The 24,136-nt window shown below is 47.9% G+C and overlaps 2 protein-coding genes across 5 annotated transcripts; one reads left to right on the top strand and one right to left on the bottom strand.

Moving 5' to 3' along the window:
* Positions 1-217: 217 nt before the first annotated feature.
* Positions 218-5,465, bottom strand: CNPPD1 (cyclin Pas1/PHO80 domain containing 1). Its single transcript, XM_037155504.2, has 8 exons — positions 5,241-5,465; positions 4,698-4,806; positions 4,067-4,148; positions 3,782-3,902; positions 3,568-3,696; positions 2,926-2,987; positions 2,457-2,574; positions 218-2,230 (listed from the first exon to the last, which is right to left on the bottom strand). Exons 1-8 carry the CDS (start codon positions 5,307-5,309, stop codon positions 1,685-1,687), a joined length of 1,236 nt encoding a protein of 411 aa, XP_037011399.1. The 5' UTR covers positions 5,310-5,465; the 3' UTR covers positions 218-1,684.
* A 48-nt stretch (positions 5,466-5,513) lies between these two features.
* RETREG2 (reticulophagy regulator family member 2) lies at positions 5,514-11,913 on the top strand. Of its 4 annotated transcripts, none has more exons than XM_037155486.2 (10): positions 5,514-5,607; positions 6,407-7,203; positions 7,485-7,591; positions 8,305-8,335; positions 8,688-8,823; positions 9,210-9,294; positions 9,565-9,708; positions 9,830-9,924; positions 10,083-10,218; positions 10,474-11,913. In XM_037155486.2, exons 2-10 carry the CDS (start codon positions 6,929-6,931, stop codon positions 11,088-11,090), a joined length of 1,626 nt encoding a protein of 541 aa, XP_037011381.2. In that variant the 5' UTR covers positions 5,514-5,607; positions 6,407-6,928; the 3' UTR covers positions 11,091-11,913. The 4 variants fall into 4 exon arrangements, with proteins under 4 accessions (XP_037011381.2, XP_037011382.2, XP_037011383.2 ...); XM_037155487.2 differs by having other exon boundaries at positions 5,529-5,560; XM_037155488.2 differs by lacking the exon at positions 5,514-5,607 and adding an exon at positions 5,646-5,769.
* Positions 11,914-24,136: the final 12,223 nt, after the last annotated feature.

Raw genomic sequence — 24,136 nt, 5'->3', positions numbered from 1 at the left:
TCGCTGATATGAAGGCGAAATACAAGTAATCGATAAAAGGTGTTTCATTATGTGAAAGCTTGGGCCCAGCTAAACCAGAAGACAACAAAGTGATCCAGCTCCCACCCTATATGTAGAATTTTCATGAACGTAGTCGCTCCGCTGCCAATTGGCGCTTCCCGACAGGCAGTGCTGCCATTGGTGACCTGATGCTTCAAAACAATGAACAAGTTCATGGTCAAGCGTTGAAGCAAAGTTAGTTTTAATTTACATGGATGTGCATTCCTGGAAATCAGACTTTTTCAAATTGTACAAAAAGGACTTTGTGTTTACATGTGAAGTCGGATAGTTCTAGGCTCAAATATAAAGGTTTCCCTATGCACGACGTGCAGCTGGTCATTCCAAAGTCATCTTGGGAACTCTTCCTAATAAAAGGGGTCTTGAGCATTGCAGAGTGTCTAGCATTCTGCCGTGGCTAAATACGAGTAGCATATCTTCAAATATTTGCCTCAAAAATGCCCCCCTGGCAGGCAGGTAGTACACCCCAGCTATGGATAATCTGAAGTAGTCTTAAATACCCTCAGTTCAGCTCAGAGAGGTTTTCCTTCTTCCAATAACCCAGCCTCGGACTGCTCTTAATGACTACCACCACGTGCTGGACAGGGCTGGATTTAGGGTTCAGGGGTTGGGGCTTGCCCTCGAACTGGCAGGGATCTGCTGCATACTTGACTTGGCCTCTCTCCCCAAATGTGCTTCAGGATCTGTAAGAGTGGCGCTCACCCAGAACTTAAGATGGATAGGGCCAACCCCAGGCACAGTGGTCACCACCCACACCCCACAGCAACCAAGCGGAGCCGTGCCAGTGACCCCTGGGTGCTGGGAACGGGGAGGCAGGGAGGTTCTTCCGAAATGGGGCGGAGAGAGAGTTGCAGGATGACGGAGTCAGGGAGCAGGGAGGCTCAGAAGGCAGATGTGGGGGAGGAAGTTCTGCCAAGGGCTGCCAGAGAAGGAGTCCAGGCCATGCAACTGAAACTGTTTATTGAAACCCCAGTTCTACAAAAGCGTGGAAAAACCCAGATACAAAGCGGTGGCCAGAGAGGCCTGTGAGAACACCCAGAAGAGGAACCGGAAGAAATGGAAGCCCAGGAGCAGAGTACTAAAAAGAAAAGGTGGGAAGACCAAAGGGCAAGGTTGAAGGTCCCGGCAGTCCTGGCTCCTCTGGACTATCCCCAAGGGGCGGGTGTGGATCGGGTTCCCACCTCACCGGCCTTCGCTCGGAAGCTCTCCCCTTGGCCCTATCAGTCCCTGGCTCTCTTGCTTCAGAGACATCACACAGAGCCTGGTCAGCATTCCCTCCCTCCCCCACTTCTCATCTCCCACCTTTACCCTTCCATCCCAGGGAACTAAAAGGCTAGTCTAAAAAGAGTCTAGCGGTAAGGAGACAAGGGCTTCTCTGTCCATCTGTGGCATGCCCCTGGTCACTGAACTGAGGCTTTCTGTGGCACCACCACTGCTTGCCCAAGCAGCCAGCCGCTTAAGCCTAAAAGAGCAAGTGACCTGTAGGCCTTCTGCCCCATCACCCCTTAAGCTCCCTCACCCAGAATAACGGGACCAGCCAAGGACCCAGAGAGGTAGAGAGAATCTAACTCAAGCATTCTTCCTCCAGGACTCCCAAGTCCTCACCAGGAATTCCTCAGAACCCTACCTAGCCTGGGAAAATGAAAGACTTAAGGCGGGCCAGCTCCATGATGCCAAAAAGGGAACACTCCTGGGGCTGTGGGAGCAAGGAGGGCATGGGGCTCCAGGCCCAGGGTGGAGCTGGGCCATAGGAGTGGTACCAGGGACTTGGGGGTCCTGTGGGCACCGTATGGTTGGGATGGTGGCAGGCACGACAAGTTGGCAAGTCTTTCTGGAGCTTCTGGCAAAGGGGACAGTTATGGAGAAGAGTGGGAGGGGCAGGAGGGTCTGGGGGAGGCAACGGTGGGGGGGTCAATGAGGCCAGAAGACTGTCCCAGAGTGAATGTAGCCTTATGTCGCTTTCCAGGCAGCTGGAGACATTGCCAGGAGATGGCAGGCACTGTGGCACAGGAGAAGGTATGCAGGGTTCCAAGAGGCACCTGGAGGCCAGTCCAAGGTCCGGGGGGCCAGGTGGAGGACTGCAGGACAGTCCCAAGGACTGGTATATTACAGCCACTGATGCCACAGCCAGGGCCACACTGCTCACATATGCTATCGCTAATAGGCAGGACAGCTGCAGGAGAGAGGATAAGAAAGGTCAGTGCCAAATACCCTTTCCTTAAAACGTGCTTCTGACCGTTTTAAACATACCCATCCCTTATCTCCAGAAGTTCAAGTTAGAGTTCACTGTTACCATCTACTCCCAGACCCTTCTCTTGAGCCTTTCAGGATTTGCTTTACATCATACCACCCATATACCAGCCCACTCAAGTGTCCTATGCTTCCTGACACCTCTTCACCTTTGCCAGTTGATGGCAGAGGGAGCCCAGGGCCAGCTGCCAGGCTGGCTGCTCCAGCAGCACACACAGGTCTGTATAGGTGTACCAGCCCCGTCGCCGTCCCTGATGCTCAGCCACACTGTTGGGAGGAGAGAAAAAACAGAGCATCCACAACTCTCCCGCAGCCGACCCCAGTGCACCCTCATTCTCCCCAGGACCCACCAGGGGACACTGGGGAACATGCTAAAAGTACAGATTGCTAGGCTGCGGGTTGATCCAGAAACTGAGGGTGAGACCAAGATCTGTATTTCTGATGAGCTTCCCAAAGGTGACTGATTACAAAGAAGGCGGGCAGGTTTGAGGAGCACTGCCCTGAACAATTCTCTTTCCTGTCTCCTCCCTCCCTCCAGTTACAGACCCTCATCTCAGTCTAGCTCTTCCAGCTTAGGTCTCAGCCCTTAAGCCCCTCCCCCCAACTCCTAGAACCTACCAGCTCTCTAACCAGCTCAGCACCTCAAAGATCTCCCGAGGGTCAGTGTAGAGACGCCAATCCTGTGGGTACGAAGAGAAGGGCACCAAACCATGCTCAGACGTGAGCCACAGTTTTCAATAACCAGAGCTGCAACAGCACTGCAACCACCACTATGGGTACCACTTAGTTGGTGGTATGTGCCAAGTACTCTTCCAAGAACTTTTATATATTAACTCATTTAATCATCGTGTATCTGGAGTCACATCACACCCCCCATTAAGAGCACAGGGAGAGAATAATCCTGCAACAGTTCATGCCCATACGGGGCTTAGAGGGAGCTCAGAGTCTAAGAGTAGAGAAAGTCTGGAAGCAAATAATCAGAACCCAGTTAGGTAAGCTCTGACTCAGAGTGCACCCTTGCTGGGCCTGGAGGAATGGGGAAGTGTGGATGCCCCATTTCTGGGCTCACCACATCAGGAACATCTAAGGGCTGTAGTTAGTCCAGACTAGACAGGAAAGATACTAATAAGGAAAGACACAAGGAGGACAGGCAGAAAGAAATGAAGAAAGAGAAAACTGAGAGGTAAAAGGCAAGGGGTGACAGAAGCATAAAGCTGGGCCAGGGGAACAGAGCAAGAGAGGGAACAGCTAGCTACTCACCATGGCACTCAGGAAGCCCCTCTCCAGGGCATTGAGAGTGGGCACAGCCACACCCCCTGCAGCTCCCCATTCATCATTGAAGACCTCCTCCTCCTCCCCTTCATCGTAGAGGTACTTACTAGCCACCATCTGCAGAGGAACCAGAGATGGTGTCAACAGAACTGGGCCTGGGCTCCTAGGTCACCAGGGAAACAAAGGGGAGGGGGCGCCTTACCATAGAGATCAGGAACAAGTCAGAGGAGGACACATGCTGTAGGTAGTCAGGGTTTCGGTGCCGCAGCCGCTCAATGTACACCAGAGCTAGCATCATAGCACACGGGGAGATGCACGCCTCCCTGCGTGGCGGAAAGGATCGGTAATGAAACCCAAGGCCCTTTCAGCTCTTGTTAACTCTTCTAATGCTCATGCTGTGTCTCTATATCTTCTCTTTATGGATAACCCTTCCCTTTTTTCTAGGATCCAAACACTTGCATCCTGTCCCCCTCAATTCCAGGCTCACCGGGACACATGGGCTACGTATTTCTTCTGGAGACGGCGAATAGGGCTGGGGGCTGCCTTCTGGAGCAATTCCACAGCAATGTCTGCCGGGGCAGGAGACAGAGTAAGCAAACAATCCTGCCCCTCCCCACTCGTCCCACTGCTACCAGCAGAAGATCCAGACAGATCTCTATTATCTGAGGCCTTGGAGGCAGGACCAAGTAACAAGATAGAGATCAAATTCTCCCACAATGAGACAAAAAGCCCATCCCAAATCCGAACTTCAGTTCTTTCCAGCAGGAGCCTCATTTTCCATTCACCTGGAGTTACTTAAATTTGTCTTCTACTCTTGTTCATTTCAGAAATAAACATGCCTTGTTCATTTGGAAAACATGCTGGGTGTTCTTGGAATCTTAAAGAGTTTCTGGTATACAAATCAGAAGTGACATGGGTTTGTAAAATGGCAACGTTTTTTACTCGATTGGGCTAAAAAAAAAGTGAAATACAAACCCAGTCCTTACACCACCTTACCAAATAGCTAGCTACAAAAAGAGACACAGCGGCTCATGGGTTACACCTAGAGTCATTTTGGTGCCTGTCGACAACCCCATTTTCATGCTGCTTACTCGCTCAGTCGCACAACATTGTCTGACCTGCCATGGGGCTGGAGAGCTCCTCCAGGCTACAGTCAGTTTCCCAGTCCCAGCCATAGTAAAGTCTTCTCCGGATCCTCGAACTCAACTTCTGGTGTCCTGGGAGGAACTGAAACAGGGCAAGAGGGTGAAGGGCAGGGAAGGTATGATGGAGACCTTGGCTCGGGGCTAGAAGAGGGTGCGGGGCAGCAGGCCTGCCTCACTGCTCGTGGGTTGGGTGCCCCACCTAGCCCGTGTTCTCTGCATTGTTTACCAATGGCAGTCTGTCCAAAGGGGAAGGAATCCTCCCCCGCGGAAGGCTCCCCAAGTGAGGTTCTCCTAGAAAAGGCCTCGGCTGGCCACCTCTATCCCCAATCCTGTACCCGCGACTCTCCCCCGGGCCCAAGCAGCCGGGGCCTCAAGTAGGCACAGTTCGAGCCTCTACCTCCTAGCTCCCGGGCAGACTGTCAGAAGAGCTCGCGGCCCTGCTTGGCCCCTGAGATGAGCCCGGGGTCCCGGCTCCAAGTGCCGGGGGGCCGGGGCAGGGGTGAGCGGCGCGCTCACCGAAAAGTCCTGGAAGCCGGTGACGGAGAAGGTGCCTTCTTCGTCCAGCAGGAGCCCGGCCAGGTTCATTGCGCCGCCAGCCGCTGCCCTGCGAAGGTGGATGCGAAGAAAACGAGTTGTAAAGGGGCTGCCGAGCCGTCCCAGCCCGCAGGTCCACCTGCCCTCAGGCCTCCTCAGAGGGAGCCACCGCCCTTGCCAGCACCGCCCCTCCCCTCGCGCCCGGCGCAGCAGGCGGGGCCGTGCTGGAGGGCGCCTCTTCCTGTTCCGCCCCGGGCGGGGCTCGGACTCCCGGATCTGGGCTCGCGGCGTAGTGTGCGCAGGTGGGGGGTGCTCACCTCACGGAGTAGAGAGGAGAACTGGCTACAAGGTAGCGCGTACAGTGCTAGTGTCGCGCAGTGCTGCCCGGCGTCTGCCCGGCGTTTACAAGCCGCTGGGGTGTCGCGGGCGTCAGCGATCGGCATTTCCTGCCGCCCGCTGGTCCGAGCCGCCAGCTTCCTAAGGCCGGGAAGGAGCTGGGCTCCAAATCCTGGTAACACTGGGTCCGGGCAAGTCAAAGCTGAGCCCCAGCTTTCCCTCTCCCCATCTGAGAGGTGGGGACAATTCCTAGGGAATCATGCCGCACTGAAGGTGAACAAGCCCAGCTGACTTTTCGTACCAATGTAGATTTTAATGTGAAAGACTCAGGACCGCGAATTGCTCCGATTGTTTTAAAAAGAGGAGATACACATACAGAGCAATGTGCTTAAAAGGCGGCGAAAAGGATAAACAAGAAATCTAACAGTGTATGGGATGTGGGCAAGGAAGCAGGGAAACTTGCTGTATACCTTTTGGTGTAGTTTGTAATTTTAAACCTAAGTAAGTATGCATTTTGTAGGGTTATTGCAGAGGTTAAGTGGTTCAAAGGACTATAAAACGCCTGATACGTTTTAAACCTCAATAAATGGTGCTAGAATGTCCCCAAAGAGTAAACAGCACTTGAACTGGATTTTATTTTTAAATTCACCCCCTGGCCACAATCTCCTGCTTTGAGCAAGGGATTGGAAAGACCTCGGATACGTGGGGGCCGGAAAGTTTACAAAAGGAGACAGGACACCACTTTTCTGAGTAGGTGAAGCTGTTTTTGAGTCTGTCGGGTCACGCGCTGGGGTTTGTTTATCCGACTACAGGAGGAAACTGGGATGACCAGTACGCCGAGAGTCAAGTAATGGGACAGCCGCCGCCCTGCAAGAGCAGAAGCAGAACCCACAGAGGATACTGGGAATCTAGAAACCCCCTTCCTGCCACTTAGCTCCGTATCATACTGGGGATACCAGGCCGGCACCAGACTCCCTAACCGCCCTGCATACACAGGAAGAGGAAAAGGGGCTGGGGCAGGGAAACACCGAGACACAGTCCCCGCGTCCGGAAGAGACAGACACAACTCCAGCTGCGATCACGACTGTAGCAGCCGAAACACACCTGCGTAGAAACCAGAATCGCCAGTAGCACTTGTGCGCAGGCGTGGACCTCCCCATCCGGGCGGTTTGGGCACATCACGTGACCGACTCGTCGTTCCGCCATCACGTGTTGCCCACGGCTGCCTCGGCGGCGCTCTCCTTGGCTTGCGCCCCCTTCCGCCTGACGCGCCCCCAGCGGCGGCCGCGCAGCCCTGGCTCCTCGAGGGCTCGGGCGGCGGCTGCGGCGGGGCTATGGCGAGCGGCGGTGGTGGGGGTAACACCGGCGCGGGAGGGGGTCCAGGGCTGGGCCTGAGCCCTGGCCTGGGTCTGAGCCTAGGCATGGGCGAGGCCACCAGCGAGGCGGAGGAGGAGGCAGCCACGGCGGAGGCGGTGGGACGCCTGGCGAAGACGCTGTGGCTGCGGCTCCGCGGCTGGGAGGCAGTGTTGGTAGCCGCGCAGCGGCTGCTGGTCTGGGAGAAGCCGCTGCACAGCCTGATCACTGCGGCCGCGCTCAACGGCCTCTTCTGGTAACGGCCGCGGAGGAAGGGGGCGGGGCCGTGTGCGCGGCGAGAGCAGGGGCGGGAGGGGTCGGGGTACCCTTCCCCGTTCCTGGGTTGACACTGGCCCTGGGGAATGATCCATCCCCCGGACTTTAAAGACGGTTTTCCCCTGAGTTACCCCACTACTCTGACTTGGGGTCTCGAGTTAGGCCCATTCCCGTATCAGTGGGCACTTTTTCCGCCCTTTGCGATGGCTGCGGGAGCCACTCTTCACCCATTCACCGCTGAGATGCCTGTCTCTCCCGAAGGTTGCTGTCTTCATCGTCTCTCCGGCCCATCTTCCTCCTCAGCATCTCACTTTTGGCCTATTTTCTGCTGGATCTCTGGCACCCTCGCCTCCTCCCTGACATCGCAGGTGAGCGTTAACTTCTTTCACTTAGCTGTCTCCATTGTGCACTTGTTTTGTGGCTGGCTCCGCGATCGATCGATTGAAAGGGGAGGGCAATGGCCACCTGCCTCTCAGTCATCAGCACTGCCCCAGGTAGGAAACCGAGAATTGCTCCTTTCTCAAAATTGGCGTTACCGCGAAGGTGGTAGTTAAGATTGTGGACTCTGCAGCCAGATTGCCTGGGTGCCATTGTCTGCTCAGCCATTTATCATGTGTGTGATCTTGTAGTAAAAGCCACTCAATCTGTTTGCGTCGGTTTCCTCATCTGTAAAACAGGGAGGATAGAATTTACTTCATCAGGAGGCCGAGATTAAGTGAGTTGATACATGTTTTATGCTTATGGTAGAGCATCACATGTGATAGGAATTATGTAAATATTAGCTCTTATCGTTTTGTTGTTGTTTGTGTATTTACTTAGTGGGCATTTTGAAACAACTAGGGGCCAGGCTGTGTGCAAGTTGCTTGGGATGTAAGCATGAATAAGATGTAGTTCCTGTGTTTGAAAAGGGTAAATTCTAAAAAAAGGAGACACGTGCAAACAACACAACATAATGCTCCCTGCAGCTGGCATCTGAAGAAAGTCCTTTGGGACTGCAGAAGAGGAGCAGCTATGTCTGCCTTGGGGAGTGTCTCCCAAAGCCCCTACCACTCAGTAACTTCTCCCCCTCCTCTTTCTATAGCATCATCCCCAGAGGAGCCAAACTCTGACAGGTGAGTGAAGGCCACCTCTTGATCTTGAAGACAAATGCCCAAATCCTATCTTGCTTTCGTGCCTGTGTCACCATGGTGCGGGACAGCAGTGCAGCTTCTGTAAGCACAGGCCCCAGCATAGTGAGTGGACTGATGAGTAGTTTGGTTCTAGGTTCCCATGTAGGTGGTTATGTGCTTGCTCCTTTTGGGGCACAGGGTTGGGTTTTGCTTCCCTGGACCAGGACAGCCTCCTTTTGGGAGGTAGGGTTATCCATTTTCTTAGACTGAGGAGCTCATTGGCATTCTCAGAGGGATTTGAGTGCTTAGGAAGCTGGTGTCTGAGGCCTCCAGGGGTCATGTCATGTCTCTCCAGTGAGGGTGCGGGGTCAGGCGCCCGGCCGCACCTGCTGAGTGTGCCCGAGTTGTGCAGATACCTGGCTGAGAGCTGGCTCACCTTCCAGATTCACCTGCAGGAGCTGCTGCAGTACAAGAGGCAAAATCCAGCTCAGGTAACCTTCCCCATGACATATAACCGTTCCCTGTACTGTGGGGAAAAAGAGGTGGGGGTGGGGAGGAGTGTTTGGACACCGAAGGGAGAGACCTGGCGCCTACTCAAGGCATCATTCACAGCCTGGTTTGGGAGGCAGTGTCGCCTCAGAATGAGCTGGTGTTCTGACACTGTTTCCTGCTAAGGCAGAACAGTTTGAATTATAGGTGTTTGGGGGTCTATTGCAAACTCCTGTACTGGTGGTCTCGGGCATCGTCTTGACTAGACCGGAACACTGCAGTCCTAGAGGGCACACCCCTGCCTTCACCAGCAAGCAGTAATGTCCGACTCGAATGAGTGGGTGCATACCTCAGCCTGAGCACTTAGACCCTGTGCTCTTCTCTGCAGTTCTGTGCTCGAGTCTGCTCCGGCTGTGCTGTGTTGGCTGTGCTGGGACACTATGTTCCGGGGATTATGATTTCCTACATTGTCTGTGAGTAGGGGCTAACCCTGCCCTTTCCAAAGCCCTCTTCTTGTTTTCTTTCCCCGGAGTGATCTAAAAGGAGGACTGCTCTCTCTCTGTTTGGTTCCCCATTTACAGAGGTCCCCAGGGGACGAGGGCAGAGGATATGGAGGGAAGAGGTTGATGTGATCTCAGGAAAGGACCCCTTTTTTTCCCAACCCTTTTTGTTTAGGGACCAGTTGAGTAAGGGCCCTTAGGAAATAAGCATAGGGAGCTCTGAGCGGATGTTCTATTCCCTAGTGCTAAGTATCCTGCTGTGGCCCCTGGTGGTTTACCATGAGCTGATCCAGAGGATGTACACTCGCCTCGAGCCCCTGCTCATGCAGCTGGACTACAGCATGAAGGCAGAAGCTGACACCCTGCATCACAAACACGACAAGAGGAGTAAGGGGCTTCCAGGGGCGGGGGACACCCTGGAATCTAGATGCTCTCCAGTCCCTTGGCCATGGTTGTCCCCCACTGCTGTCCCTGCTTGGTGAGTACCCTGCTCCTCTTGTTTCTCTAGAGCGGCAAGGGAAGAACGCACCCTCCGGAAGTGACGAGCCACTGGCAGAGACAGAGAGTGAAAGCGAGGCAGAACTGGCTGGCTTCTCCCCGGTGGTGAGAGTCAAGGGAGCTGGGGTGTCAAGTAGAAGGTGGGGAGAATCTCTGCGTTAGGGCAGACACCTTTCAAGGAGGTGGGAGTTGGTGGGGGGTGCCCTTGGAGAATTAGTTCTCGTATTCCCCCACCTGTCGTGTTCATCCTGGTTCTCCTGCAGGTGGATGTGAAGAAAACAGCACTGGCTTTGGCCATTACAGACTCAGAGCTATCAGATGAGGAGGCTTCTATCTTGGAAAGTGGCGGCTTCTCAGTATCCCGGGCCACAACTCCACAACTAACTGATGTCTCGGAGGGTATGGGAAGCCCCTTGCCTTTCCTCGTCTTCCTGCCCTGCTGTGAGATGCTGGCTGCCGCTCTCTGATTGTTGCCCCATAAATGTTTTGTTTGAGGAACTGATCCTCTAGTTATACTCGAAGTTCCTGAAAGACTTGAACCCCGAACGAAGGCCTGGCCTGGCATTCCATGTCCATAGTTCATTCTAAAACATATTAGCCTATCGTGGCCATCAGAACAGCAGGCACATTCTCAATCCTTTGTTTTCTGCACAGATTTGGACCAGCAAAGCCTGCCAAGTGAGCCAGAGGAAGCTGGGAGCCGGGAGCTGGGGGAGGGAGAGGAGACAGAGCTGGCCCCTCCCGAAGACCTTCTGGGCCCCCCTCAGGCCCTCTCAAGGCAAGACCTGGACTTGGAGGAGGAAGTGGCAGCCAAGGAAACCTTGCTTCGGCTCTCATCCCCCCTTCACTTTGTGAACACGCACTTCAATGGGGCAGGCTCTCCCACAGATGAAGTGAAGCTCTCCCCTGGAGGACCAGTGGAGACACTGAGCCCAGAGGCAGTGAGTGGTGATCCCACCACTCCCTCAAGCACCCTGCCACCCCTACTTTGCCTTGCTCAAAGTGACCCAGTCCCTTCCCTCTCAGTGCCCCCACCTCTTCCCCAGGACTCACCCCAGCCCCCATCTATCCCTGAGGAAGAAGAGGCACTCACCACTGAGGACTTCGAGTTGCTGGATCAGGGGGAGCTGGAGCAGATGAATGCAGAGCTGGGATTGAGGCCAGAGCAATCCCCAGAGCCCCCTGATGCTCCACCCCCTCCGCCCCCAGGGCCCGACACCCTTTCTCTGCTACAGTCAGGCCAAGAGGCTCAGGCCGTGGCAGAGCCATGAGCCATGAAAGGAATTGCAGGCACAGTAGGGCTACCTGTCTGGGGGTGTCACTGTTTCCTCCTTTCCCTACTACTCTAGGAGGGACAAGGCGTGGGGAAGCTGTCACATGGTAGCTAGCCCACCCCCTGCCTGCCTACTGTCCCAGGCCTGCTGCTGTGCCTGGGGTTGGTTTTAAGTTTGTAAATAATTTTACATCTGGGTTAGTGGATGTGAACAGGGCTAGGGAAGTCCTTCCCACAGCCTGCACTTGCCTCCCTGCCTTTTCCATGCTCATTCCACTCTGCCCCAAACCCTGGTGGTCTGTCCCTTTTTTCTCCTCAGGGACCTGTGCTGCTCTGTCCTGTGTCCCACCTGGTTGTTTAGTTTGGGCACTTTATCATTTACCTCTCCTGTCCTGGGCTCTTCTGCTTCATTTCCTTGCTGTGTCCTGCCCCTAGCAGCTCAGTCCCTTCTCTGCCAGCACCTCCACCCTGGCTAAACTTTAGGGAGGCTCCTGTCTGGAAGGTACAGACTAAACCTGGGGTGGCAGGTCAGGCCAGTAGTTGAGCACTTAGGTCACTGTAGCCTGTGGAACCTCTACTGCACCCTTGTCCTACTTTGTCCCAGCCTTTCATGATGCAGGAGCAGAGCAGGGATTCCACGGCACATGCACGTTAGTGAGCAGGAGCTCTGTCTTGTGAGGAGGGGCTTTGCTACTATCCCAGGGAAGAATATGGAGACCTGCTCCTCTGGGGCATGGGTGGGGCCCCTGCTAGGGTCAGGAAGTGAATGGTAACATCTGTGCAGGTGTTGACTGCAAAAATAAAGTGTCGATTGGCAAGAACTGCCTGCCTGCCTCACTGTGAGCTGTGTCACACACTCCCATTCTCACCCCTTACCTCCTTGTCCCCAGTCTTGCTCCTGGCTGTTTATTTACTTGGTGCAAAATGAGGCCAGAAGCAAGGATTACCCTGACAGCCCTAGCCATCTTCCTGGCAATGTCATGTTCAGTGAGATTTAGCATGTATGAATAAAGTATATACAGGAGGAAATTGCTTCGTCTTCCCAATTGATAGAAATTGGGGACAATAACAGTTGTCTTCTACTGGGTTTCCTAATCCTTAACACTCAAAGTTACCACCCATCTACATGCCAATAACTACATGGCTTGGCTCTGGTTACTCTGTACTGGGGAACTGAGCAAGCAGGACCCATGCCTGTATCAAAATTGATTTCAGGCCAAGGAACACTACAGAAACAGTATCCAACACTAACAACATATAATATGTGCTTGGCATCCCTCCAAAAATGACTGCTACTTAGTAACTCATCTTTTCCTTGCAACTCTTGAGATACATATTGTTACTCCATCTTTGCTAGTGAATAGCAGAGCCAGGATCCAAACTCAAGCAGTCTGGCTCTAGCAATCTCAATGAAGCAGGAAGTCCCTGTGCGTAATGGAACACACGTGGAAAGATGCTCAAGGACACAAAAACTAGAGAACCAACCTTGTATCTCAGCTTTCACAAAGAATGGATGGAGCGCTCTTTGCTCTTTGGGGAAGAACATTAGCGAAAGCCCAGAACTAAGCAGATGGCCTTTTTGAGTCACATCCTCAGTCTTCAGCTGGAGGTACTATGTGGCAATGCTACCTGATTTTCTGAGGTTGACTTCTCTGCCACAACTCTCCTAAGCTTAGAGGATTTTTTTTTTTCTTTCCATTTGCTTCACATTTGCCTGAGAAAATCAGGGTTGATTGAGGCTGTAGCCACTCCCAGTGAAGGAACAAAAACTTTTCCATCTAGAGATTTCAAAAGAAATTTAAACAAACAGGAAATTTTAAGAAATAGAATTAACCACCCTGGCTGGTGTAGCTCAGTCAGTGGATTGAGCGTGGGCCTGCAAACCAAACAACCGCAGTTCTATTCCCAGTCAGGCACATGCCTGGGTTGTGGACCAGTTCCCATCAGGGGACGCATGAGAGGCAACCATGCATTGATATTTCTCTCCCTCTCCCCTTCCCTTCCCCTCTAAAGATAAATAAACTCTTTTTTTTTTTTTTAAGAACCACACTTGCGACTGTCTTCATGGTTAATTTTTTTTAAAGATTTTTATTATTTTTTAAAATTTTTAGAGGGGAAGGGAGGGAGAAAGAGAAACAGAAACATCAGTGTGTGGTTGCCTCTCGGGCCCCCCACCGGGGACCTGGCCCACAGCCCAGGCATGTGCCCTGACTGGGAATCAAACTAGTGACCCTTTGGTTCACAGCCCACGCTCAATCCACTGAGCTACACCGGCCAGGGCTTAAATAAAATCTTTTAAAAAAGAAAGAAAATTAACCAATAAGAAAGACACTGGCTCCCCTGTAACCAACCACGCCCCCTTAGACCACTGTCTTGTTGAACTTGAAATCTGGAGAGAGATCCAGAAGCCTGTAGTTGAATCAAAACGGACCATAGTTTTGGAGGTCGTGAGGGTCCATTCTTGAGCTTCCTTCACTCTGGTCTCATGCTACATGTTTGTCTACAATTTTTTTTTTTTTTAAATCAGGTGCCCAGGCCATTTCCTGCCCCAAGATGAAAGGGACAAGAAGAAACCTTTTTATATGAGTGAAAGAAAAATGAGCAAAAATGTGAAACCTACAATCAGGCTAAACAAAAAGTTGTAGAAGAACACACTGGGGAAGAAGAATTGGTTATATGTTTATGTTGTGGGCAAGGCAGTGCACTTAAGTTAACTATACATTCAAACAGCCACCAGTGTAATATGACTGCTCATAAACATTTTAATTTTAGGCTACATCACTGAAAGTATAGTCTCCAAAACAAGAAAGATACTATCCATGGTGTACTGAGCACAAGTTCGAATGCTGCCAGAGGATGGCTTGCTCCACTCGTGGACAAGCTCACGAACTGCAGGGTTCCCAAGAGGGGGTCTCCAGAGGCAAAGGCTGAAAATCATATGGGGCCTAACTGTTGAAGGAACCAAGGATTTTTAAGCCAAGAAGAAAAACCTGCCTTGAGTCCCATTAGCTGCCTTCAGACTTTGAAGGGTTATCTATAGGACTTCAGAGAGCAGAAAGTAAATCTTTGAGATTAATAGTGCTGGGCAGAACATGCTTTTCTGGTCAAGGAATATTGCTTAAATGATCTGTGTAAGTACAAAACATCAAGTACAGATTCTAAGACTTGTTAATTCCATCATGGAATTAAGTGTCCAACTAAAGTCTCCTCGGACTTGCTCCACCTACTCCCTTAAATGTTGGGGTTTTTTCATTGGTCCGTCACCGCCTCACTTTTCTTTGCACTCTGCCTGGGCAATTTTGAATGTTCACCTATTTTGTTTCCACTCATATGCTGATGACTTTGAAATCTTAGCTCAGCTCCTTTCCCAGAACTTCCAGTTAGGCACCTCCACTCGAATGTTCCATGGATAGCTTCTACTCAACATACCCGAAACTGGACACATACTCCTTCCACAGTAATACACACACTGTGTATTTCACCCCACCCCCACCTCCCCTTAATAGGTAGGCTTTTCTGTATTTGCCATCTTGCTTGCCAGCACCACCAACTATGAAAGCCAACTTCTTCCTCATCCCCTGCCCAGTTAATCGCCAGTTGCTGCTGATTTGATGTCCAAGTTATTTCTTAATTCTGTCACCTCCATGACAGCCCTGACCCACACCTTCTTCCTCTCTCGCCAGGCCTATTATGACAAATTCCCTGCCGGCACTCTTGTCCCCCACTAAAATTCATGCCCAACAAAACGGCTACATAATTTTAAAATACTAATTTGATGACCTTTCTGCTATTTCCTATGAATCGAAGGCTCTCCTCCTACATCAACCGAGCTCCCTGATACAGTTTAGATGCCTACAGGTCTTCTGCCCTGTCCTATTCTTTACAGCATTCAGTCATGATCAGCTTGTCCTCTCTGTTCAGCTGTGCCACTCTCTGCTACCCTGCTCTACACACACCCCTGAAACCTCTGCTTGGGAAATGTTTCACTTACCTTTTAAGATGCATTTTGGGCCATACCTCATCCACAAAGGCTTCTCTGATGTCCCATGTCACCTGTCCATCATATCAGACCTGCTCTCCTCATGCTCCCTCCCTATACTTCTTTTTTTCCCACATGTCACATAAAATCTTCATTATCTCTGAGTAAGTATGGTATATGGGGTATGTGTATATGTACAGCTTCCAATGTACTACTTATTCTTAAGGGCAGGGATTATCTTAATGATCTGAATATTCCCAGAACTTAACACAGTGCCTGGCACATAGCAGATGTTCAATAAATTGAACTGGTATACTGGAGTTCTAGTGAAGCAGCTAATGTAAATAGGTTTGGATGGTTGGTACCTATCACTTGACAATAAATATTTTGCCTCTATTTGTTACTGTTCTAGAGTGGATGGCAGCTAAATTAAAATAATCCACAGACAAAATTGTGAGTTCTTTGTTCCTGGACTAGGTTAAGACAATCAAAATGATCTAGATTTGCAAGTTTATATTTGATATTTTTGAAGCAAAAGGCTTTTTTGAGTTTAAGGTAAGATTGCCCAACCAGCTTTATCTTTGGTGATTACATACTATTTAGACTTAGCTAAATATTTAAATATTTTGATCAAAAATTCAATTACATGTATTAGTGCTTGGTTGGAAAAAAAATGTGACTCTGCAGAAATTGAATAAGGTTAAAAGAAGTCTGGAGTTTTCTTCAATTTAAGTATAAAACGTGAGTTGACTCCAAAAATATCAATTTCACAAAAGATCATGAAAAACTGAGGAAACTATTCAAGATTTAAAAGCAGACCAGACTTCCCATCGAGATGGCAGCATAGGTAAGCATGGCTTGCCTCCTCACACAACCACATCAGAATTACAACAAAAATATGGAACCACCACCCCTCAGAGCCACAATAACTGGAGTGGAAAGAAAGTATGACACTACGAAATTAAAGAAACCACATCCAACCAGACTGGTAGGAGGGGTGGAGACATGAAACTGTTTTGTCCCGTATCCACAGTGGTGGATAAAAATCCGGGAGGGATATCTTGGGAAAGATATCTTGGGAGTGAAGAGTCCTAGCTCCAAAACAGGCCACCCAGCCCAGGGTTCCAGTGGAACCCTCCATGCAGGGTCCCAAGCAGTTCCTCTTAAAAGACCCACACATGAACTTACTCAGACTCACTCCCTTTGAGCTCCAGCATTGGGGTAGCAGCTTGAAAGGCACCAGTGGCACACAGGGAGAAGCTGAGGTGTCTGGCATCAAGGTGAGAGCTGAGAGACAGCTTTCTCCCAGACAGAAAAGAGGGTAGAGACCATCGTCTCTTTTTCCAACCCTCCCTCCACAGAGCCACAGAGCCACAGAGCCAACAGGCCGGTGCAATATCAGAGACTGTTTGCCCTGCCCTGGAGATCCCCAGAGGCTCTGTCCCACCCAACTCCCACCCAAGCTGCTTTTCCATATGAATGGGTAGTCTCAGCTCCAGCTTCACAACTTCTTAAATCCTCTCAAATAAGTAACAGCCAGCCTCAGTGAGCCTCCAGCCCCTGGACCTCTTGCTAAGTGGCCCCAGGCTCCATATTAGTAGCAGCCAGCCTAGATTCACAGCTTGGCTTCAACTAGGAATCTCCAACCCCAACACAAGTAGCAGCTATCTCAGATTGCTTTATAGCCAATGCAGGGTGGCCCTGAGCAGAACACAAGTGGGGGATGACCTTGGCCAGCACCACCAGGGAAACCCCAGAACATGCATACCCAGGGGACAGCCACAGACCATCTTGGAGCACCACCACCCTGCCCCCACACAACTGATCCTCTGTGAAGGGTGGAAGTTGGTGGTAAGCGGTTACAGCCAGTCCTTGCAGCTGACAGGCTTGGGTAAATCTGTCCCATTGACCTGACAACAGCAATCAAAGCTCAATTACAAGAGGAAGGTGTATTCAGTCCATGCAAAGGGCACACCTTGAGAACCAAGCTTAGGTGAGAGGGGAGGCTGTGCATCTAGACCCTAGAGGACACTTGCTATATTGGGCCACACTACCAAGACATGGAGTCAAAGCAGCTCTACTTAATACATAGAAACAAACACAGGGAGGCCGTCAAAATGAGGGGACAAAGAAACATGGTTCAAATGAAAGAACAGATCAAAACTCCAGATAAAGAACCGAACAAAACAGAGATAAGCAATCTATCAGATGCAGAATTCAAAACACTGGTTATAAGGATGCTCAAGGAATTTAGTGAGGACCTTAACAACATAAAAAAGATCCGGTTAGAAATGAAAGATACACTAATTGAAATAAAGAACAATTTGCAGAGAAAAAACCATACAGTAGATAAAGCTGAGAATCAAATCAATGAGTTGGAACATAAGGAAGCAAAAAAAAAAAAATCAGAACAAGATGAAAAAAGGATCCAAAAAAATGAGAATCGTGTCAGCAACCTCTAGGACAACTTCAAGCATTCCAACATTCACATCATAGGGGTGCAAGAAGCAGAAGAGAAAGAGCAAAAAATTGGAAATCTATTTGAAAAAATCATGAAAGAAAACGTCCCTAATTTGGTGAAGGAAACAGACATGCAAGTCCAGGAGCACAGAGAGTCCCAAACAAGATAGATGTAAAGAGACCCACTCCAAGACCCATCTTAAAATGCCAAAGGTTGAAGATAAAGAATCTTACCTCCAGCCAAGAGGCATAGGTAGACATACTTTGCCTCCTTGCACAACCAAAAAGAAGGGTAACAAAAAATTTACACACAAAAAACAGCCAGAACTGACAGAAAATCAAACTGTATGGAAGCCCTACAACCAAAGAGTTACAGAAGAAACATTCATCCAGACTGGTAAGAGGGGTGGAGACAGGCAACCAGGCAGAGAAGACTAGCAGCAAGGTGGTGGCTGGAGGACCAGGTGGTCCCACATTCGCATGCAAATAAGCCAGGAGGAACAACTGGGGGACGAGACAAACCGAGAAACCCAGGGACCCAGTGTGGGGAAATAAAGCCTCAAACCACTGATTGAAAACACCTATGGAGATCGAGGTAGTGGGAGAAACTCCCAGCCTCACAAGAGATTTCACTGGAGAGACCAACAGGGTCCTAAAATGTACACAAGCCCACCCAACTGGGAATCAGCACCAGAAGGGCCTAATTTGACTGTGGATAGCGGTCAAATTGGGAAGTGACTGAAAACCGGCAGACTGGAGTAAGCGTCACTATTTTCTCTCAGGCCCCTCCCCCATACTCAGTGCAGCCACGTGGGTTGCCCCACCCTGGTGAACACCTAAAGCTCCACTTCTCCACCCCCTAACAGGCATGTGAAGACACACACACACACACACACACACACACACACACACACAAAAAAAAAGGGCCCAAAAGAAAGAATAAATCAAAGCTCCAGAAAAAAATACAACTGAGCGATGAAAACATGGCCAACCTATCAGATGCACAGTTCAAAACACTGGTAATCCAGATGCTCACAGAATTGGTTGAATATGGTCACAAATTAGATGAAAAAACAAAGGCTATGCTAAGTGAAATAAAGGAAAATATACAGGGAACCAACAGTGATGGGAAGGAAACCAAGACTCAAATCAATGCTTTGGACCAGAAGGAAGAAATAAACACTCAACCAGAACAGAATGAAGATACAAGAATTCAAAAAAAAAAATGAGGAGAGGCTTAGGAACCTCCAGGACATCTTTAAACATTACAACATCTGAATCATAGGGGTGCCAGAAGGAGAAGAGGAAGACCAAGAAATTGAAAACTTATTTGAACAAATAATGAAGGAGAACTTCCCCAATCTGGCAAAGGAAATAGACTTCCAGGAAGTCCAGGAAGCTCAGAGAGTCCCAAAGAACTTGGACCCAAGGAGGAACACACCAAGGCACATCATAATTACATTAGCCAAGATTTAAAAAAAGGAGAGAATCTTAAAAGCAGCAAGAGAAAAGGAGACAGTTACCTACAAAAGAGTGCCCATAAGATTGACAGCTGGTTTCTCAAAAGAAATCTTGCAGGCAAGAAAGGGCTGCAAAGAAGTATTTCAAGTCATGAAAGGCAAGGATCTACATCTAAGATTACTCTATCCAGCAAAGCTTTCATTTAGAATGGAAGGGCAGATAAAGTGCTTTCCAGATAAGGTCTAGTTAAAGGAGTTCATCATCACCAAGCCCTCATTACATGAAATGTTAAAGGAACTTATCTAAGAAAAAAAAAGATCTAAAATATGAACAGTAAAATGACAACAAACTCATAGTTATTAACAACCAAACCTAAAACAAAAACAAAAACAAATTAAGCAAACAACTATAACAGGAACAGTGGCACAGAAATGGAGATCACATGGAGGGTTATCAGCAGGAGAGTGGGTGGGGAGAGAGGGGCAAAAGGGTACAGAAAGTAAGTAGCATAAATGGTAGGTAGAAGATAGACGGGGAGGTTAAGGACAGTATAGGAAATGGAGTAGCCAAACAACTTATATGTATGACTCACGGACATGAAGTAAAAGGGGGAATGAGGGTAGGGTGTGTGCAGGGCAGAGGGGAATAAAAGGGAGAAATGGAATAATTGTAATAGCATAATCAATAAAATACATTAAAAAAAGAATCTTTTATTTTATTTATCTTTAGAGGGGAAGGGAAGGAGAGAGGGAGAGAAACATCAATGTATAGTTGCCTTTCGTGCGTCCCCTGCTGGGAAGTGGCCTGCAGGGAACCGGCCTGCAACCCCAGCATGTGCCCTGACTGGGAATCGAACAGCGATTGTCTGGTTCGCAGGCCCGCACTCACTCTGCTGAGCTACACCAGCCAGGGCTAGAAAGAATCTTAAAAGTAGCAAGAGAAAAGCAGTTAGTTACCTACAGGGGAATTCTCATAAGGCTGTCAGCTGATTTTTGAAAAGAAACTTTGCAGACTAGAAGGCACTGGCAAGAAACATGCAAAGTCATGAAAAGTGGGGACCTACAACCAAAATTGTTCTATGTAGCAAAGATATAATTTAGAATCCAAGGGTAGATAAAGAACTTCCCAGACAAGAAAAAAAATGAAAGGAGTTCATCATCACCAAATCATTATTATATGGAAGGTTAAAGGGAAAGAAGATCAAAACTATGAACAATAAAATGGGAATAAATACATATCTATTAACAATTGAATCTAAAAAACAAACTAAGCAAACAAGAAAAACAGAGACAGAATCATGGATACAGAGAAGATTTTGATGGTTGCCAGATGAGAGGGGGTAGAGGGGAATGGGTGAAGAGGTGAGGGTATTAAGAAGTACAAATAGGTAGTTACAGAATATCCATGGGGATGTAAACTATAGCATAGGAAATGGAGTAGCCAAAGAACCTATACACATGACTCATGAACATGAACAATGGTGTGGGGACTGCCTGAGGGAGAAGGGGGTGCTGGGTGGAGGATAGCCAAGGGAGAAAAATTGGGACAACTGTAATAGCACAATCAATAAAATAGCATTTAAAAATAAATAAAAGGAGACCAAGAAGACATGGCAATAAATGTAAGGTATGATTTTGTATTGGATCCTGGGTGGGGGAAAATGTTACTATGACGGGCACTATTAGGACAACTGGTAAAATTTGAATATAAATTGTATATTAAAAGATTATATCAAGATCAAATTTCTTGATTTTTCTTTTTAGATTTATTTTTAGGGAGAGGGGAAGGGAGGGAGAAAGAGAGGGAAAGAAGCATCAATTTGCAAGAAATACATCAATTGGATGCCCCTCGCACACCCCCAACAGGGAATTGGCCTGCAACCAATCGAATCGAACCAGTGAGCTTTTGGTTTGTAGGCCAGTACTCAGCCCACTGAGCCACACCAAGCAGGAAATATGTCTTGGTTTTTATAATTTCACTTTGATTATATAAAAGAATGTCCTTATTTTTAGAATATACATTCTGAATATTTTAAAGACAAAGGGTAATATTCTCTGCAAATTGTATCCAATGGTTAGGAAATGTAAATAAATGAGTACATGAATATATCTTGTGTGTGGAGAGAACATTATAAGGCAAATGTGAGATACTATTGGGAAGAAATATGCATGATAAATATAACAGAAGTTTTCTATGCAATAGATAAACACATTGTAGTATATTCAGATAATTAAATAGAATAAACAACCTACAACTAAGTACAGAAATATGGGAGAATCTCATAAATAAAATGAGTAAGAGAAGGTAGATGCAAAAGAATATGTGATGTATGATTATATTTACATAAAGTATACGTATATTGTTAGAAATCAAGATAGTGGCTACTCTGGGGGTCAGGAGAACAGTGACTGGAGGGGTCTTCTGGAGGTTGGTAATGTTTTATTTCTTAATCTGGGTGCTGGTTATGTGGGGGTGTTCAATTTGTACACATTTCTGAATGTGTTGTAACGTCAAGAAAAAAGTGTCAATACCAAAGTGTATTGATTATCAATAATCGCATAACAAATTACTCCAAACTTACCATCTAAAACAACAAATATGCATTATCTCACCTATTTCTGAGGATCAGGATTCTGGGTGCTGCTTGGCTTGGTGGTTCTTGTTCAAGGTCTCCCACTAGGTTGCAATGAAGATGTCAGCCAAGGTTGGAAGATCTGCTTCCAAAATGGTGCACTCACAAGGCAGTTAGTGGGAAGACTCAGTTCCTCACTTGCTGTTGCCAAGAGGCCTCAAGTCCTCATCATACTAATTTCTCCCTATAGCTGCTTAAGTAAAATGAGGACATGACAGCTACTTTCCATGGAGCAAGTGATCTGAGAGAGTGGGACGGGAGCCAGAGTGCTTTTTATGACCTATTGTGAAAAGTTACACTCTGTTACTTCTGCCATATTCCATTTGTTAGAAGCAAATCACTGAGTCCAGTCCACACCCTTGAAGCAAGAAGTAGCGAAGAATTTGTGGACATATTTTAACCACCATGCCAACCTTATCTAATTGAGGCAGAACAGTTCTTTCAACATTAGAAAAAGAAATCTGAATTCTGAATCATTTATAAATGATATCTAGCTGCATTAAAAATTTGAATGCACAAAGGTTTATTTGTTTAGAAAGCATTGTTGCACTCCACAGACTTCAAGAAGAGGGGAAGATGTCAATGAACAAAACAAGCTTTAATTACAGGAATAATTTTTCTAGTTGAAAGACACTTCAAACAAGTAGGATTGGGAACAGGATGACATTAAAATTAATACAGATTCTCTGCATCCGAGTCTCAATCTATTTCATGAAATTAAAGAAGCTGAATATAAATCAGAAAATTTCCACTTAAAAACTAGAGCTTGCTAGAAATTAAAAGAAAAAATCACATCCGCCTAAATAAAAATATTTGCTTAAAAAAGAGCTCTTCAAAGTTATCAAGTAATAGCTGACACTATTTGAACAAAAGTCAAAGAACTATATTTGAAGTTAGGTTTATAGCTACCTCCTCCCATTCTCTTGAGTACTATAACACCAGAGTTTTTCAGCAGCTAGAAAAATTTGCGTAAAAAATACACCTACAACTTAACAGCGGCACGTTTATGTATTTTCTGTAAATCATTATTTAAAAAAAATAATTTTATTTGCAATTAAGTATATTTTAATTTTTATTGATTTAGTTTTTACTTTAATATTTTATTAATTTAATATGCTAATAATTTATGTTAAAATAATGCCTATTTAACAATCATATTTTTTAAGCTTACAGTTTTATATTTAGTTATGTATTTATGTACGTTTGTCTTTCAAAAAAACTTTTTCTTTTTTTTTAATCATCACCTGAGGACATTTTTTCATTGCTTTTAGAGAAGAAGGGTGGAGAGAGAGAGAAACATTGATCAATTGCCTCCCAGATGCGCCCTACCAGGGATCAAACCCAAAACCTAAGTATGTGCCCTGACCCGGGATGAAACTCAGTCCTTTGGTGTATGGGACTGGCTCCAACCAACTGAGCCAGCCGGTCACAGCTGAGCTGTCATTAATTTGAAGCATCGTCCCCATTGTGGTTCGGGCCATCATCATTCTTGCCCGGATTACAGCAACAGCCTCCTACCTAGGCTCCCCTCTCCTAGTCTCATAGTTCCTCCAGCCTCTTCTCCACTAGAAACCAGAGTATTTGTATTTCTCAAAATACAAATCCAATCATGTCACTCCCCTGCTTAAGGTTATCTATAGTTTTCTCATTCTATTTATGTTAACACTCTCAACACTAACCTGGCCTCCACTCCCTGAGGTGATTTGGTCTCTGCCAGCTCTCTGGCTTCAGTTCTCTTCTAGCCTGCACCATACACCCTAAGATTCAGATGCCCCGAGCTGTTTAAAAGCTCATTTAAAGAACCTTGTTCTCTCTTTTCTCCAGGTGCTGTTCTCGGCTGTTTCCTCTGCCTGGAGCGTCATTTCCTTCCACCCCATTCCTTTTTCTCTTGGACTTCACCTAGCTAACACCTCTCTACTTGCCCCTCAGGTTTTGGCTTGAATAACGCTTGTCAACCCCAGAATGGGATCCCTGAAATGTCCTGCCACATTACCTTGCCTTTTTCTTTAAATGTATCACCCACTGATGGGCATGTGGAAGGACACTGGATATGTTGTTTGAAGGAAGAAATGAGCTGAATGGCTTCTCTCAGATTTTTTGGAAGGATTGTCTACGCCAGCTGATTCATTTTCACTTTAGGTGGAGCTGACTCCTTTCCTCCAAACATGAGACTCAGGCCTGGCCCACACGCCCTGGCCATGGGTCTACAGGTCAGGGCTCTGCAGGTTCCCAGTCAAGGCAATAGGGCACAGTCGGGGCTGAGATTAGGCCTCCTGCTTGAGGAACCAGGAAAAATGCTTTTAATTTCTACTGGCCTTAGAGATGTGAGGATGGAAGAAGCAAACACATAGGGAAAGAGAGCAAACGGTTGGAGTGGGACAGAGGAGAATAAGGAGAGTGTCTCTCCTCATTCCCATTGTGGCCTGGGTTACCCCTCCATTTTGGAGGACACTGCTAAACTCTAAGCTCATTCACCTGTTTACTTGTTCCCCATGGTCAAACTCATGGGGAG

Source organism: Artibeus jamaicensis, unplaced genomic scaffold (assembly GCF_021234435.1).
Source record: "Artibeus jamaicensis isolate MK-2021 breed Jamaican fruit bat unplaced genomic scaffold, CSHL_Jam_final contig_1015, whole genome shotgun sequence".
NCBI classification, from domain to species: domain Eukaryota; kingdom Metazoa; phylum Chordata; class Mammalia; order Chiroptera; family Phyllostomidae; genus Artibeus; species Artibeus jamaicensis.
The sequence above is the reverse complement of the archived record's forward strand: the minus strand, read 5'-3'. Positions and strand labels throughout refer to the sequence as shown.

Bases quoted from the DNA above. Each gene is read 5' to 3' on its own strand.
- RETREG2 (XM_037155486.2), top strand. From the start codon at position 6,929: ATGGCGAGCGGCGGTGGTGGGGGTAACACCGGCGCGGGAGGGGGTCCA. The intron at 8,336-8,687 runs GTGAGTGAAGGC...ATGTCTCTCCAG, and splicing joins GAGGAGCCAAACTCTGACAG to TGAGGGTGCGGGGTCAGGCG. The intron at 10,219-10,473 runs GTATGGGAAGCC...TTTTCTGCACAG, and splicing joins ACTAACTGATGTCTCGGAGG to ATTTGGACCAGCAAAGCCTG.
- CNPPD1 (XM_037155504.2), bottom strand. From the start codon at position 5,309: ATGAACCTGGCCGGGCTCCTGCTGGACGAAGAAGGCACCTTCTCCGTC. The intron at 3,697-3,781 runs GTAAGGCGCCCC...GTTCCTCTGCAG, and splicing joins ACTTGTTCCTGATCTCTATG to ATGGTGGCTAGTAAGTACCT. The intron at 2,231-2,456 runs GTGAAGAGGTGT...TCTCTCCTGCAG, and splicing joins TCTGCCATCAACTGGCAAAG to CTGTCCTGCCTATTAGCGAT.